Below are 11,529 nucleotides of genomic sequence, written 5' to 3' on the forward strand. Positions count from 1 at the left end.
GTCCTCGCTGTCACCTGCCCACAGCCACCTCGTCCCTGCTCCTTGCCGTGGGGTCACCACAGCCCTGGCTGCCCGGGGCTCCCAGCACAGCTCCCCAGTGCCTGTGCCCTGGCAGGGTTTCACTCTTGGGCTGCACAGTCAAGGTCACCCCAAAATGAGTCAACCCTGCTGACCCCACTCTGTACCCCACAGGTACATCCAAGGTGCCTCCTCCCCAAAGGACATGGTCATCATTGTGGACGTGTGAGTACACGCTGGGGGCCATGGCTGGGCTTAGGCCAGGGTGGTGGCACAGCTCCCCAAGGTGCCACTGTCCCACCAGTGGCCACAGGGAAGCTGTGGGGGACAGCACAGCCCTGTGCTGATTTGCTGCCAAGCCCCCAGCACTGCTGTCTCCTGCAGGAGTGGCAGTGTGAGCGGCCTCACCCTCAAGCTGATGAAGACCTCGGTCTATGAGATGCTGGACACCCTCTCAGATGATGACTATGTCAATGTGGCCTCGGTGAGTGCCATGGGGCAAGCAAAAGGGCTGTCCCCAGGCACCTCCCAGCCCCCCAGCACAGGAACCTTTTCCCACACGCACACCTGGCTAAGGGCTCTGCAGACAGAAATACCATTTTTTGTCTTCTTAACCACCCACCTGCACGTAAGCAAGGAAACTCAAGCTCAGGGCTCAGGACACAAAAGCTGCCCCTACCACAGGGCATTTGGCAGAGATGTTCCCAGCCAGACACCTCCTGTTGTCACCAGCTGCTGACACCTGGCACCCCACGGCTATGTCACCAGCTCGGGACCTCACACAGCACAGTGGCCATGCCGCCACATCTGCGTGTCCCTGGCTGCCCCTCCCCTGTCTGGCCACCAGCACCGGCACTAATTAGCACGTCTGGCCCGGCTCTGTTCCTGATCGCAGCTCCCCTAATGAATGGGCCCCACTGCCGGTAAATGAAGCTGTAAGTGAGAGGCAGCTCCTGCTCCCGATGCCAGCACAGAGCAGCACAGCACGGCTGCCTGCAGTGGTCAGCACCCACTGCCAGCACTACCCCACAGCTCAGTGCTGCATTTGTCCCTAGCCAAACTTCAGCCTCAGCATCAGCCCTCCCTGGGATGTGGGACACATCTGGGTCACCTGCTGCCCGTGAGAGCTGAGTGTGATGAGTGGCTTGTGCCTGCTGGTGTCTGCCCTGTCCCCTTTGTGTGACCCACTCCCCTCCCTTTCCCCTCGCAGTTCAATGAGAAGGCAAAGCCGGTGTCGTGCTTCAAGCACCTGGTGCAGGCCAACATCCGGAACAAGAAGGTGTTCAAGGAGGACGTGCAGGGCATGGTGGCCAAGGGCACAACAGACTACAAGGCTGGCTTTGAGTACGCCTTCGACCAGCTGCAGAACGTGAGCTGGGGGCTGGGCCATGGGTGGGGACAGTGCACCTGTGGGTGCTGGGGATGGTGGGACAGCTCCAAGTGCCTGGCTGCTGCCCTGTGCTGAGGGCTCCTTGTGCTCCCTCTCAGTGCTGGGGGAGACATCCCACCTCCAGGCGTGCTGTAGCCAAGGTTTTGCTGGTGCTACTCCCCTCTGGGTTATTAAAAGTTAGCAGGGCTTGGTGGAGGGGCCGGACCCAACCAGACACCATGCCAGAGGCAAGATAAAGATGAGTGGTGCTATTAGGTGCCGAGTGGCATTAGCCACAACACCATTTCCCAGCTGGCAGTGTCCTTCCTGCCCATTCAGCCTGGTCACCCTCGCCCCAAAGAAATGGGCTGGGGAAAGAGGTGGGTTGGGGCTCCAGGTGTGGCCTCAGGGGCTGTGTCTGCCCCACAGTCCAACATCACGCGTGCCAACTGCAACAAGATGATCATGATGTTCACGGACGGCGGCGAGGACCGAGTGCAGGACGTCTTTGAGAAGTACAACTGGCCCAATAAGACGGTGAGAGGCCGTGGGTCTGTGTGCTGGGCTGGGGCTGCTCACCTCACAGGGAGATGGCTGCTCCAGTTCCCTTGCTGGCTTCTGCTCCGTTTGCCTCCTTGCCATCCTCCCTCCCCAACAGCTTGCTCCTGCATGGAGCCACTGCCCTGCTGAGGGGTTTGTAGCTGGCTCCCACCTTCCTGTGGGACCTGGCACACCGTGGGATGCTGGGGAGGAAATGGGGCTGGTGGGCTCCCTGAATGCTGGCCCTGAGGGGAGCACACCCCAAGCATGGGGACAGGGCTGCTGGCAGGCAGATGAGCCAGAAGGAAGGTCTCAGCTGCTGCTCAGTACCTGGAAACCTGTGGGGTGGGGGTGTTCTGGCCCCTGTATCACCCTCAGAGAGCACAGACCCCTCTGGGAGCAGTGATGCCACACAGCAAGGACCACTGAGGTACGAGACTTGAGCCAACAAAGTGATGCTGGAGGGCAGGACTGGCTGGGGCCAGGCAAGGAGACAGGGACTCCCTTGCTGCCAGCAGAGGCAGCACTTGCAGAGTCTTCTGCCTGCTTGCACTCACTGTGTGGGCATGGCAGGCAATGCCACACTGTCCCTGGGGAGGTCGTCATGGCTAGGAGTACTGAGTGTTGAAAACAGGGGTGCCCAGTGGGTGTCCCTCAGTGCATGCTCTGCCACAGGTGCGGGTGTTCACCTTCTCCGTGGGGCAGCACAACTACGACGTGACCCCTCTGCAGTGGATGGCCTGTGCCAACAAAGGTGAGGGGCTGGCAGCCAGCAGCCACGGGGGCTGCAGGGTGCTGGGCTCGCCCCTCGGCCCCAGGGGTGCCTCTACCAGCACAGGCCTGGCTGCAGCCCTGCAGGGAGGGGCAGCAGGGCAGCCAGACTGCTGGACAGCTGCATCTTCAGCTGCCTTTCTCTTTCTTTTCCAAGGTTACTACTTCGAAATCCCCTCCATCGGCGCCATCCGCATTAACACGCAGGTACAGCCGGGGGCCAGGCAGAGCCCTCGTGGGCTGCCCTGCCTGGGGGGAGTCCAGGCAGCCCCAGCCCCACTGGGCAGAGCCCACAGGCTGCAGTGAGTGTGGCAGCAAGCTGGGGAGCCGAGCTGAGCCCTCAGCCAGGCCCTGCGCTATTAAGTAATTCATCTTCGGCAGCTCCCCGCGGACCTGCTGCCTTTTGAGTGACTAATTATGAAACATCAGGCGTTAATCAGCGCAGAGCAGAGCTGAGCGCGGGCGGGGAGCGAGCGTGAGCAGGGCCAAGGCTGGCAGAGCTGGTTGTGTCTGCCCCACACCTCCTCTCACTGCCTCTTTTCTGCCCCTTTTCTTTATGGGATGTGCACGAGGTGCCGTGAGGGCAGGGGATGAGGGCAGGGCTGGGCTGGCATTGTGGCACAGGGGCTCCCTCCCCGCCCAGAGATCTTCCTTGGCAAGGTGAGGCAGGAAAAGGGAACCTGCCCCAGGAGAAGATGGCAGCCAGGGTGACAGTAATGACATGGTCCAGGCATGATGGAGCAATCCCAGCCCAGGTTTGGTGGCTGCCAAGCCCCCTCCCCAAGCTCACCCATTAACATTCCTGGGGTGTGCTTAGGGACAAGGGTGTCACCGGGCTGGAGCAAGGAGACATCTGTCCCCCACATCGTCCTTTCCCGTGTCCTGTGTCCCTGCAGGAGTACCTGGATGTGCTGGGCAGGCCCATGGTCCTGGCTGGGAACCGAGCCAAGCAGGTCCAGTGGACCAATGTCTACCAGGATGCCCTGGTAAGGACGCCCCAGCCCAAGAGTCCCCTACAGCCCCAAGGGGCACATGGGTGGGGACTCCAGCCCCAGGGTGCAGCTGGGGACACTGACCCTGGGGTCCCACAGAACTCCAGGTGGATGGGGACACTGGCTCCAAGGTCCTGCACAGGACATGCCCATCTCCCTTATAGGGGAATAACCCCCCTCTGCTGCCCAGCCCCAGCCCTGGGTCCTGGGGCAGTGAGGGGCTGTGGGACATCATTCTGTGCTTGTGCAGGGGCTGGGCCTGGTGGTGACAGGAACTCTGCCAGTGTTCAACCTGACGGAGGACAGCAGTGACAGGAAGGTAGGAGACTGTGCTGCCCCTGCCCTGGTGATGTGTGTGTGGCTGCAGGGGGGACACAGGCATCCCTGGGGTGCTGCCTGCTCTGCACCCCCTCCCTGCAGTGACACTGGGGTGGCTGCCATCCCTGGGACCCACAATTACCTTGGCTAGCTCTCACAGTTCATCTGTGACAGCTGACAGCTGTGAGTCCCTGGGGGGTGCAGTGTCCCTGGGGGGCTCCTGGGGGCTGGTACACCCTCCCTGTGCCCCTGCAGTATCCAATCTGACCCACACGTCCCCAGAAGGAGAAGTGGTGCATCCTGCTGCTTCCCTGTCCCCGAGCTGGTGGTGGCAGGTGACAGCCCTGGTCCCACCCACCTCCGTGCTGCATTTCCTTCCAGAACCAGCTCATCCTGGGCGTGATGGGGATCGACGTGGCTCTCAATGACATCAAGAGGCTGACGCCGCGTTACAACGTGCGTGGGGGCCCCTTCCTTCCCCTCTGTCCCTGCCCTGCACTGCCTGCTCCTGGTGTGGAATCCCTCTGATGGGAGCCCCAAGCTGTGCCCCAGCACTCCAGAGCACCTCCAGCAGCACTGGCACCCAGCAGAAGCTGGGACAGGCAGCAGAGCAGGGATCAAAGCTGCATGATGCTCTGGGACTCAGTGCAGAGCCAAAACCCTTGTAGGGTCAGCAGGGAATAAACCTTACAGGCCTGGGGAAAGGAGCAGTGGGAAAAATCCAGAGCCAAACTCTCACCCCCAGAGTGGCACTGTTCTGAGAATAGAAATGAATGGATGGAGCCTGGGGGTGATGTGGGGCGAGCTCTGCCTGCAGAGGTGAGGGTGGTGACACCAGCACAGTGTGTCATGCCACAGAGCCACCTGGTCTCACCCCTCCTGCTGTCCTCCTGCAGCTGGGGGCCAATGGCTACGTCTTCGCCATCGACCTGAACGGCTACGTGCTGCTGCACCCCAACCTGCGGCCCCAGGTGAGCAGGGCCCAAAGGAGCAGCAGCCCTGGGGATCAGCCAGGCCCTGGGGGCTTTCCTGGCTCCTTGGGACTTAGCTGTGGGGTTTGTGATGTCTGGATCCAGCAGTGGCTGCAGGAGCCCTGAGCCCTTCCCTGGCTCTCCCTTTCTTCCTGCAGATCATCAATTTCCGTGAGCCAGTGACGCTGGACTTCCTGGATGCTGAGCTGGAGGATGAAAACAAGGAGGAGGTGAGCAGAACAGGGGCAGCTTCTGGGGCACAGGCTGGCCCCCTCATCTGCAGTTGCAAAGGGCACTCAGCCCCTCCCACCTGCCCTGCAGAGTTTCATCCTCAGAGTCCTGGCACAGCTCCCATGGAGTGTGGGGACAGGAGCTGGGTCACTGTCCCCTGGTGCGACAAACCTCCCCAGGCTGCTCCCCCTGCACCCCATGGTGCATGGCCAGGCTCTGTGGCACTCAGTTGCCTCCTCTGTGTCCCACAGATCCGGAGGAGCATGATTGATGGGAATGATGGGCAGAGGTTCATCAAGACCCTCATCAAGTCCCTGGACGAGGTAACTGCAGGGGAAGGGGTCACGGCTGGAACTGTGACTGTGCTGAGCACCCAGAACCAGCAGTGGGGATGAGGGGCTGTGTCTGGCACCGGGCTGGGAGCCAGGGCCCTGTGGCACTGTGCCAGCAGAGCCCTGGCAGTGCCCAGGCCTGACTGGCTGCCTCTGGCCCACAGCAATACATCGACGAGGTGTTCCGCACCTACACGTGGGCTCCCATCAAAAGCACCAACTACAGGTGAGTGTCACAGCCAGTGCACCCAGACTGCCCTGCACTGGCTGGACCCCCACCAGCACAGGCCTGGGGGCTTGTGCCTGCAGCTCCCAGAGTCCCCGAGGCCAGCAGGGATGTGTTCCACGGGCTGTGAGGTTGCAATGCACTGCCACGTTATTGCACACAGGCAGTGATGTGCTGGAGGGCACTCCTGAAAGGGCTGCCTGCCAGTGTTAGGCACTGTAGAGCTTGGACACAGCCCCCAGGACTCCAGACAGGCTGCAGGGCTGGCATGAAAGGGGCCAGACAAGTGACACCTCTGCCACCCCCTGTCTGCCCAGCCAGGGGCTCATGCAGGTCCCTGCCTGCTCTAGGGTGGTGACAGTGACATGTGCCCACCCTGCAGCACAGGCAGTGTCTTTAGAGCCAGAGGAGAGCAAAGTTTGCATTTTATTTGCACCAGTTTGCACCAGTTTGGACCAGCTGCCTTCATCCTGGGAGGAGCCTTGTGATCTCCTGTTGCCCAGTGTGCTCTCCTCCTCCTCACCACCTAGCTCAGGAGGGGCTGGCAGGGGTCACAGCCACTACCCACTGCTCTGCAGCAGGGATATCACCCTGGGTGCTCTGGGGATGACCCTGGATACCCCAGGATGACCCTGGGTGCTCTGGGGATGACTCTGGATACCCCAGGATGACCCTGGGTGCTCTGGGCATGACTCTGGATGCCTCAGAACAGCGCTGTTCCTGGAGAGAAGGATGCAGCAGGCTGTGCAGGAGGCCAGTGGCGCTGCTGCCAGCAGGTGCCAGGCAGGAATTGGGAGCTGGCCAAGGATTCTGGGTGGGTGTAAAGCCTTACTCCAGGTGTCTGCTCTCCCTCTCCACAGCCTGGGACTGGTTCTGCCTCCCTACAGTACCTACTACATCCAGGCCAACCTCAGCGACCAGATCCTGCAAGTGAAGTGTAAGTAGCCCCTGGCTCTCCCTGCTGCCCTCTCACACTCCCCCTCACCCCACGCCAGCCCAGGGCTGTCGCGGGGAGAAACACAAACCACAGGCTTGGGAAAGGTCATAGGGATCACTGTGAGAGGCAAAATAAAACCTAAAGCTAAGAGAGGTGTGAGTAGAGGTGAGCACACAGAGGGAGAGCGAGCTGCCTGCCTGGGGTGCCCCGGGGGCAGGGTTTGGTCCTTTTGCACCCAAAGCCCGGGGCTCAGGCAGGCGCTGCCCCAGGCAGGAGGTGCTGCCTGCTCCCCTCCCGGGGACGAGGGATGGCGCTGTGGCAGCCACATCATGTGTGAGCTGGGGAAGTTTGCATGGATCTCTTTAATTTCCTTTGGTTTATTACGGTACTTTGCTTTCAGTTTAAGCCATTTATTCTTTTTATGAGTTTGGTTTCGGTTGGTTTCGATTTTGGTTTGGAATTAATCTGTGTACGTGTGTGTTAGCCTGGCCCCCCTTTCTCTCTCTTTCTCTTTCCCCTGACCCCCAAGCCTTTTCCCCACCTCAGGTCCACGCTGCTCCCAGGGACCCTCTCCCCCATGGGAGAACTGGACCCTTCCCCTCTCCCTTCTGGTTCCCCCTGTTTCTCCCCCTCGGCCGCCCCGGTGGCCCGACCCCAGCCCCACTCCAGATCCAGCCCCTGCCACCCCCTCCATCCATGGGCAGGAGCCCTGTGTCCCTGTGGGGACAAGGCCAGGCTGTCCCCATCCCCGGGAGGGGGGATCCCCCCCGTCCTCCCCAGCTCTGCCCACCGTGCCGTGCATGCCCCCTGACTCAGTGAGGACATTTTGATATCAAGACTGTTGCAACTGTTTGCTACTGATTCTCATTTTCCTTTGGAGTATTGAATATATATCTATATATTTCTCTAGTTATATCTTTGCATTTTTTTTGTTCTTATTTCACCGTGGCATTTTCTTTTCCTTTTGTTACTGGGTTTTTCTTATGTTTTCTTTTCTTCATGTTGTTTTTTGCAAGAGGTTTCCTTTTGGTATGATTATAGTGCACAATATTTTTATTCAAACGTCGATTGAATAAAATATTGTTTGTGCCCCCCTTCCCCCTTTCCACCCAACCCCTTTTTTTTTTTGTTTGTTGTTTTTTGTTTGTTGTTTTTCTTGCTTTCTCTCTATGGTGGATTCACACAGTACCAAACATCAAAATGAAGGGCAAGTATTTTCAGTCTCAGACCACTCACCTTCACCACCCCGTCCCCTGCCCCGTGTCCAGTCCCCCCCAGCCCCCTGCTTGCCCATCTCCCTGCCCGTTTGCCACGCCGAACCTGCAAACCGCCACCAACTCGCCCTTCCTCCCTTCTCCTTCTCCTCTTCCTCCTCCTCTCCTCCAGTCCCCCCTTTATTTGAAAGCAACATGTCTTGTTCTGTTCATGAGAGCTTTGTCACGAAAATCCCACTCCCTCCCCGCGCATCACTCCCAAACCCGGTTTGGTATCGTCCAAGAGCCGATCTTGTATGAAACTGCCGTTTTCGACCCACCAGGATTTTGTAGCTAGTTGGATGCCCTGCTCTTCCTCCCCAGTGCTGCCCCTTCTTGCTCCTCTTCTCCCGCTCGTCTCCTCCAACTCCTTCTCCCCCTCTCCTGGCTCCTTTGCTTCCTCCTCCCCAAGACAACTCAACCTGAAAGGGATAGGGCTGTGCAGGGAGCGGGGGCTGTGGGGTGGGTGCCCAAAGGTGGCAGGGATGGAGGACAGGTGGGGGGCCCAATCCACCACTGCCATCAGCCTCTGGGACAGGCTTTTTGGGGAAAGCCTACAAGCAGGAACCCTCTGCAGAGTTGGGATGGGACCACCTGGGGCAGTGCCTCCCAGCTGCACAGGTGACAGCAAGCCTGGCCCAGGGGCACGAGGGATGGCTGAGCCCAGGGGGGCCACACTGCCTGCCCCCACAGCTGCTCGGTGGCCGTCCCCCCTGCCCTGGGGACCAGCATGGCATGGTACAGAGTACTGTACCACTGAAGGTACAGTGTCCTGGTGCTGTCTGTGCCCCTGGGAGCAGCCAAGTTTGAGCCCAACGTCCCACCAAGGCAAGCCGAGGTGCCAGAGTCGGTCTCCCCCTGCAGTGGAGCAGGACATCACCCATGTGACACAGGATTTGGCCCACGTTCCCTCAATGCCAGAGGGGCCTCCTGACCCACAGCTCCCGCACAGCCCCACAGTGGGCATGGGGACACACGGTGCCCATGGGACCTGCCACCACTCTCCATCCCACACAGCCCCCAGCACACGGCACCCACCAGCAGCCTGCCCGGCAGCACCCCTCCCTGGCACAGGCAGGGAAACGGCTTGGGGGGGCACTGCAGCACAGGAGGGGACAGGGCCAGGCGGGCAGGACAGTGGGGAGGTGGAAGTGTCACCCTCAGCCCTGTTCAATCAGCCTTGAGTTGCCTCCTCCCAGCGCCCCTGTGATGGCAATGCTGATGGACCAAGTACGAGTGTTTGTACTCCTCCTCCTCCTCCTCTTCTTCCTCTCATCGGCTTGTACCCAGCCCCTGCCTCCAGCCCTCAGAGAGCAACAGTCCAACCTCTGGCTGTGCCGTGCAATGCACCAGGAGCTGGCGGGAGGGCAAGGGGGTGGCGGTGCCCGTCGTGGGGGAGATGTTGTCCCAGGGGTGTCCCATAGCACCCCTCCGTGCACCCCCGAACCCGGCTCGCCCCCGCGGGCTGAGCCCTGCATCCTCTGTCTCTTCTGCCGAGGGCAATCCCAGAGACACCCCAGAGCTGCTGGGCCGCACCCCTGTTAAAGCAGAGCTGGCGATCCCGGTCCGCACTGGGCACCACGGCCCCGGGGAGGGAGGGCACCGGGGCCCGGCAGCGGAGCCCGGCAGCGCATTGCACGGCCCCGCAGCAGCGCGGGAGCCTCTGGTTGGACTGTCCTCGGCAAGGTTCCCCTCTGGCCATGTCGATGCCTGAAAACTCCCTTTCTTTTTTTTCTTCCGACAACCGAGTGTTCTGGTGATCCTCCTCCGGCCAGGAGCGAAGCATGTGGTTCCCTGCCCTCGCCCAGCACCCCTCCCCCGAGAGAGAGACGTCCCCCCGCCCTCCCGAACATGCATATATATATATATATACATGTGCGCACATATATATATGTGTGTGTGTCTGTGTGTCCCTGCGTGCGGCCGCGCGTACGCACCGCGCGCCTCCAGCCCGCCACCGAGCAAATTCGAGCCGAGATGGGCAAACCTCTCCTGATTTGGCTCTAACCTTCCTTCCCGTGCGGTGCCAGCGACAGCAGAACGGCCTTTTCCTTCCTCTCTTGTTACCAAGAGCAGCAAATGCCTTTTTCTTTTTTTATTTCTCTTTTTGTTCCCTCCCCCCTCTCTCTCTCTCTCTCTGTCCGTCTCTCTCCCTCCTGGCCCCCGGCGCCCCCGTCCCCGCTCCCCGCCGGATAACCTTCCCTTTCTGTTGCAGATTTTGAATACCTGCTGCCCAACAACTTTGAGTCGGAGGGACATGTGTTCATTGCTCCCAGGTAGCTTTGCGTGTGCGCTTGCCGAGGTGTGCATCCGCCCCGGCCCCGCTGCCGACCCCCCCATCGCCCCTCCCGCCTCATCGTGCCTCGTCCCCGCTCCCCGTGCCCTGTGGCTGTGTGTGTCGTGTGCCCGCCCGGCCGCGGGGCTGCCCCGGCCCCGCCGCGCCACCCGGTTGCATCCAGCGCCGTCTCTCACAGTATATATGCACCCGGTGCAGCCCGGCCTCTGCGGGTGCATATATAGGTATAGTTTCTGAAAATCCTGCCGAGCGAGGGGCCGCCGGCGGCATCATACAGTCGTGCTGGCTGCGGGGGGGAGGGAGAAGGAGGGGGAGGTTTCGGCACTAATTTGGGATGCCCAGGGGGTTTGGGGGCTTGAGGAGAGCGCAGCAGCCCCTTGACGGACAGATATGCCCCCTCCCCTGGGCCATGCCGCCCGGTCTTGTCACCTAGCAGGGATGCAGGGCCATCCTCCAGCGGGTTGTTCGGGGAGCCCCATGGCTCTGCCAGCATCCCGCCGCTACAGTGCAATCTCCGACCAGCCCCAGTTAACACCACCAGCTAATCACCTATCTGCTCATAGGTCGTTATAGCAGCTGAACGTCCTGTTAGGGGACGTTTTGCCAGCGCAGCTTTTGGGGATTGCCGTGGGTTGAGGTCCAGCACGGCCACCTGCGGGTACCCCCCCCAGCAGCAGTCACTCACAGCAGCTCTGGGTGAACCAGCCCGCAGTGTGCAGTCACTGTGCAGCGCTGGCTTTCGGGGAGCTGAGTCCCCAGGCCCTCTGCTGGGCAGTGGGGGTGAAGTCCAGGACACACGGGAGCCAAGGCAGAGCGTGAATGGGAAACAGGGAAGCTGTTACTGAAAATTGCCCGTAAGCACACCGAGAGCACGGACAGGGAGGGGATGCCCGAGCCGCAGGAGCGGGGCTGCACCCGCTGAGGCTGCAGTGCCGGGCTCGGTGTCCGGCGTGGGGCTCTGCAGACGGAGGGAACAGCGGGGGTGGCAGTCGGGACGAGCCCTCGGTGTGCCCAGAGCGGCTCCGTGCTGCGCTGAGGTGCCCGGCGTGGGCAGGGCAGGCAGGGGCCGTGTGCCGGGGCGTGCCCGGCACCCAGGGCGACTGTATGATCTGCCGCGCCCACGGGCCTCTGGAAATTTTCAGAAACCGTATATCCCCCGTCCCCCGTGGGTGTGTGAGTACCTGTATCTGTGCGTGTCGGTGGAGATACTCAGGTGGCTGTTCCCCCCGAACAGGGGTTGAGGGGCCGGGCCGAGCTGGGCAGGGTGCCTCACCT

At 61.0% G+C, this 11,529-nt stretch overlaps 1 protein-coding gene across 2 annotated transcripts in view; it reads left to right on the top strand.

Annotated features, from left to right (window-relative positions):
• Positions 1 to 11,529, top strand: part of CACNA2D2 (calcium voltage-gated channel auxiliary subunit alpha2delta 2) — a 207,928-nt gene that overhangs the window by 189,650 nt on the left and 6,749 nt on the right. Inside the window, exons 9-24 of one of the 2 annotated variants that reach the window (XM_064432366.1) lie at positions 193 to 243; positions 403 to 502; positions 1,229 to 1,387; positions 1,817 to 1,924; positions 2,603 to 2,681; positions 2,856 to 2,905; positions 3,595 to 3,684; positions 3,941 to 4,009; positions 4,390 to 4,464; positions 4,905 to 4,979; positions 5,138 to 5,209; positions 5,462 to 5,533; positions 5,707 to 5,768; positions 6,629 to 6,705; positions 7,892 to 7,912; positions 10,174 to 10,234. In XM_064432366.1, the coding sequence (XP_064288436.1) occupies positions 193 to 243; positions 403 to 502; positions 1,229 to 1,387; positions 1,817 to 1,924; positions 2,603 to 2,681; positions 2,856 to 2,905; positions 3,595 to 3,684; positions 3,941 to 4,009; positions 4,390 to 4,464; positions 4,905 to 4,979; positions 5,138 to 5,209; positions 5,462 to 5,533; positions 5,707 to 5,768; positions 6,629 to 6,705; positions 7,892 to 7,912; positions 10,174 to 10,234 (1,221 nt within the window). The remainder of the gene's footprint in view (positions 1 to 192; positions 244 to 402; positions 503 to 1,228; positions 1,388 to 1,816; positions 1,925 to 2,602; positions 2,682 to 2,855; positions 2,906 to 3,594; positions 3,685 to 3,940; positions 4,010 to 4,389; positions 4,465 to 4,904; positions 4,980 to 5,137; positions 5,210 to 5,461; positions 5,534 to 5,706; positions 5,769 to 6,628; positions 6,706 to 7,891; positions 7,913 to 10,173; positions 10,235 to 11,529) is intronic. The other variant, XM_064432367.1, reaches the window with a different exon arrangement.

Source organism: Passer domesticus, chromosome 9 (assembly GCF_036417665.1).
Source record: "Passer domesticus isolate bPasDom1 chromosome 9, bPasDom1.hap1, whole genome shotgun sequence".
NCBI classification, from domain to species: domain Eukaryota; kingdom Metazoa; phylum Chordata; class Aves; order Passeriformes; family Passeridae; genus Passer; species Passer domesticus.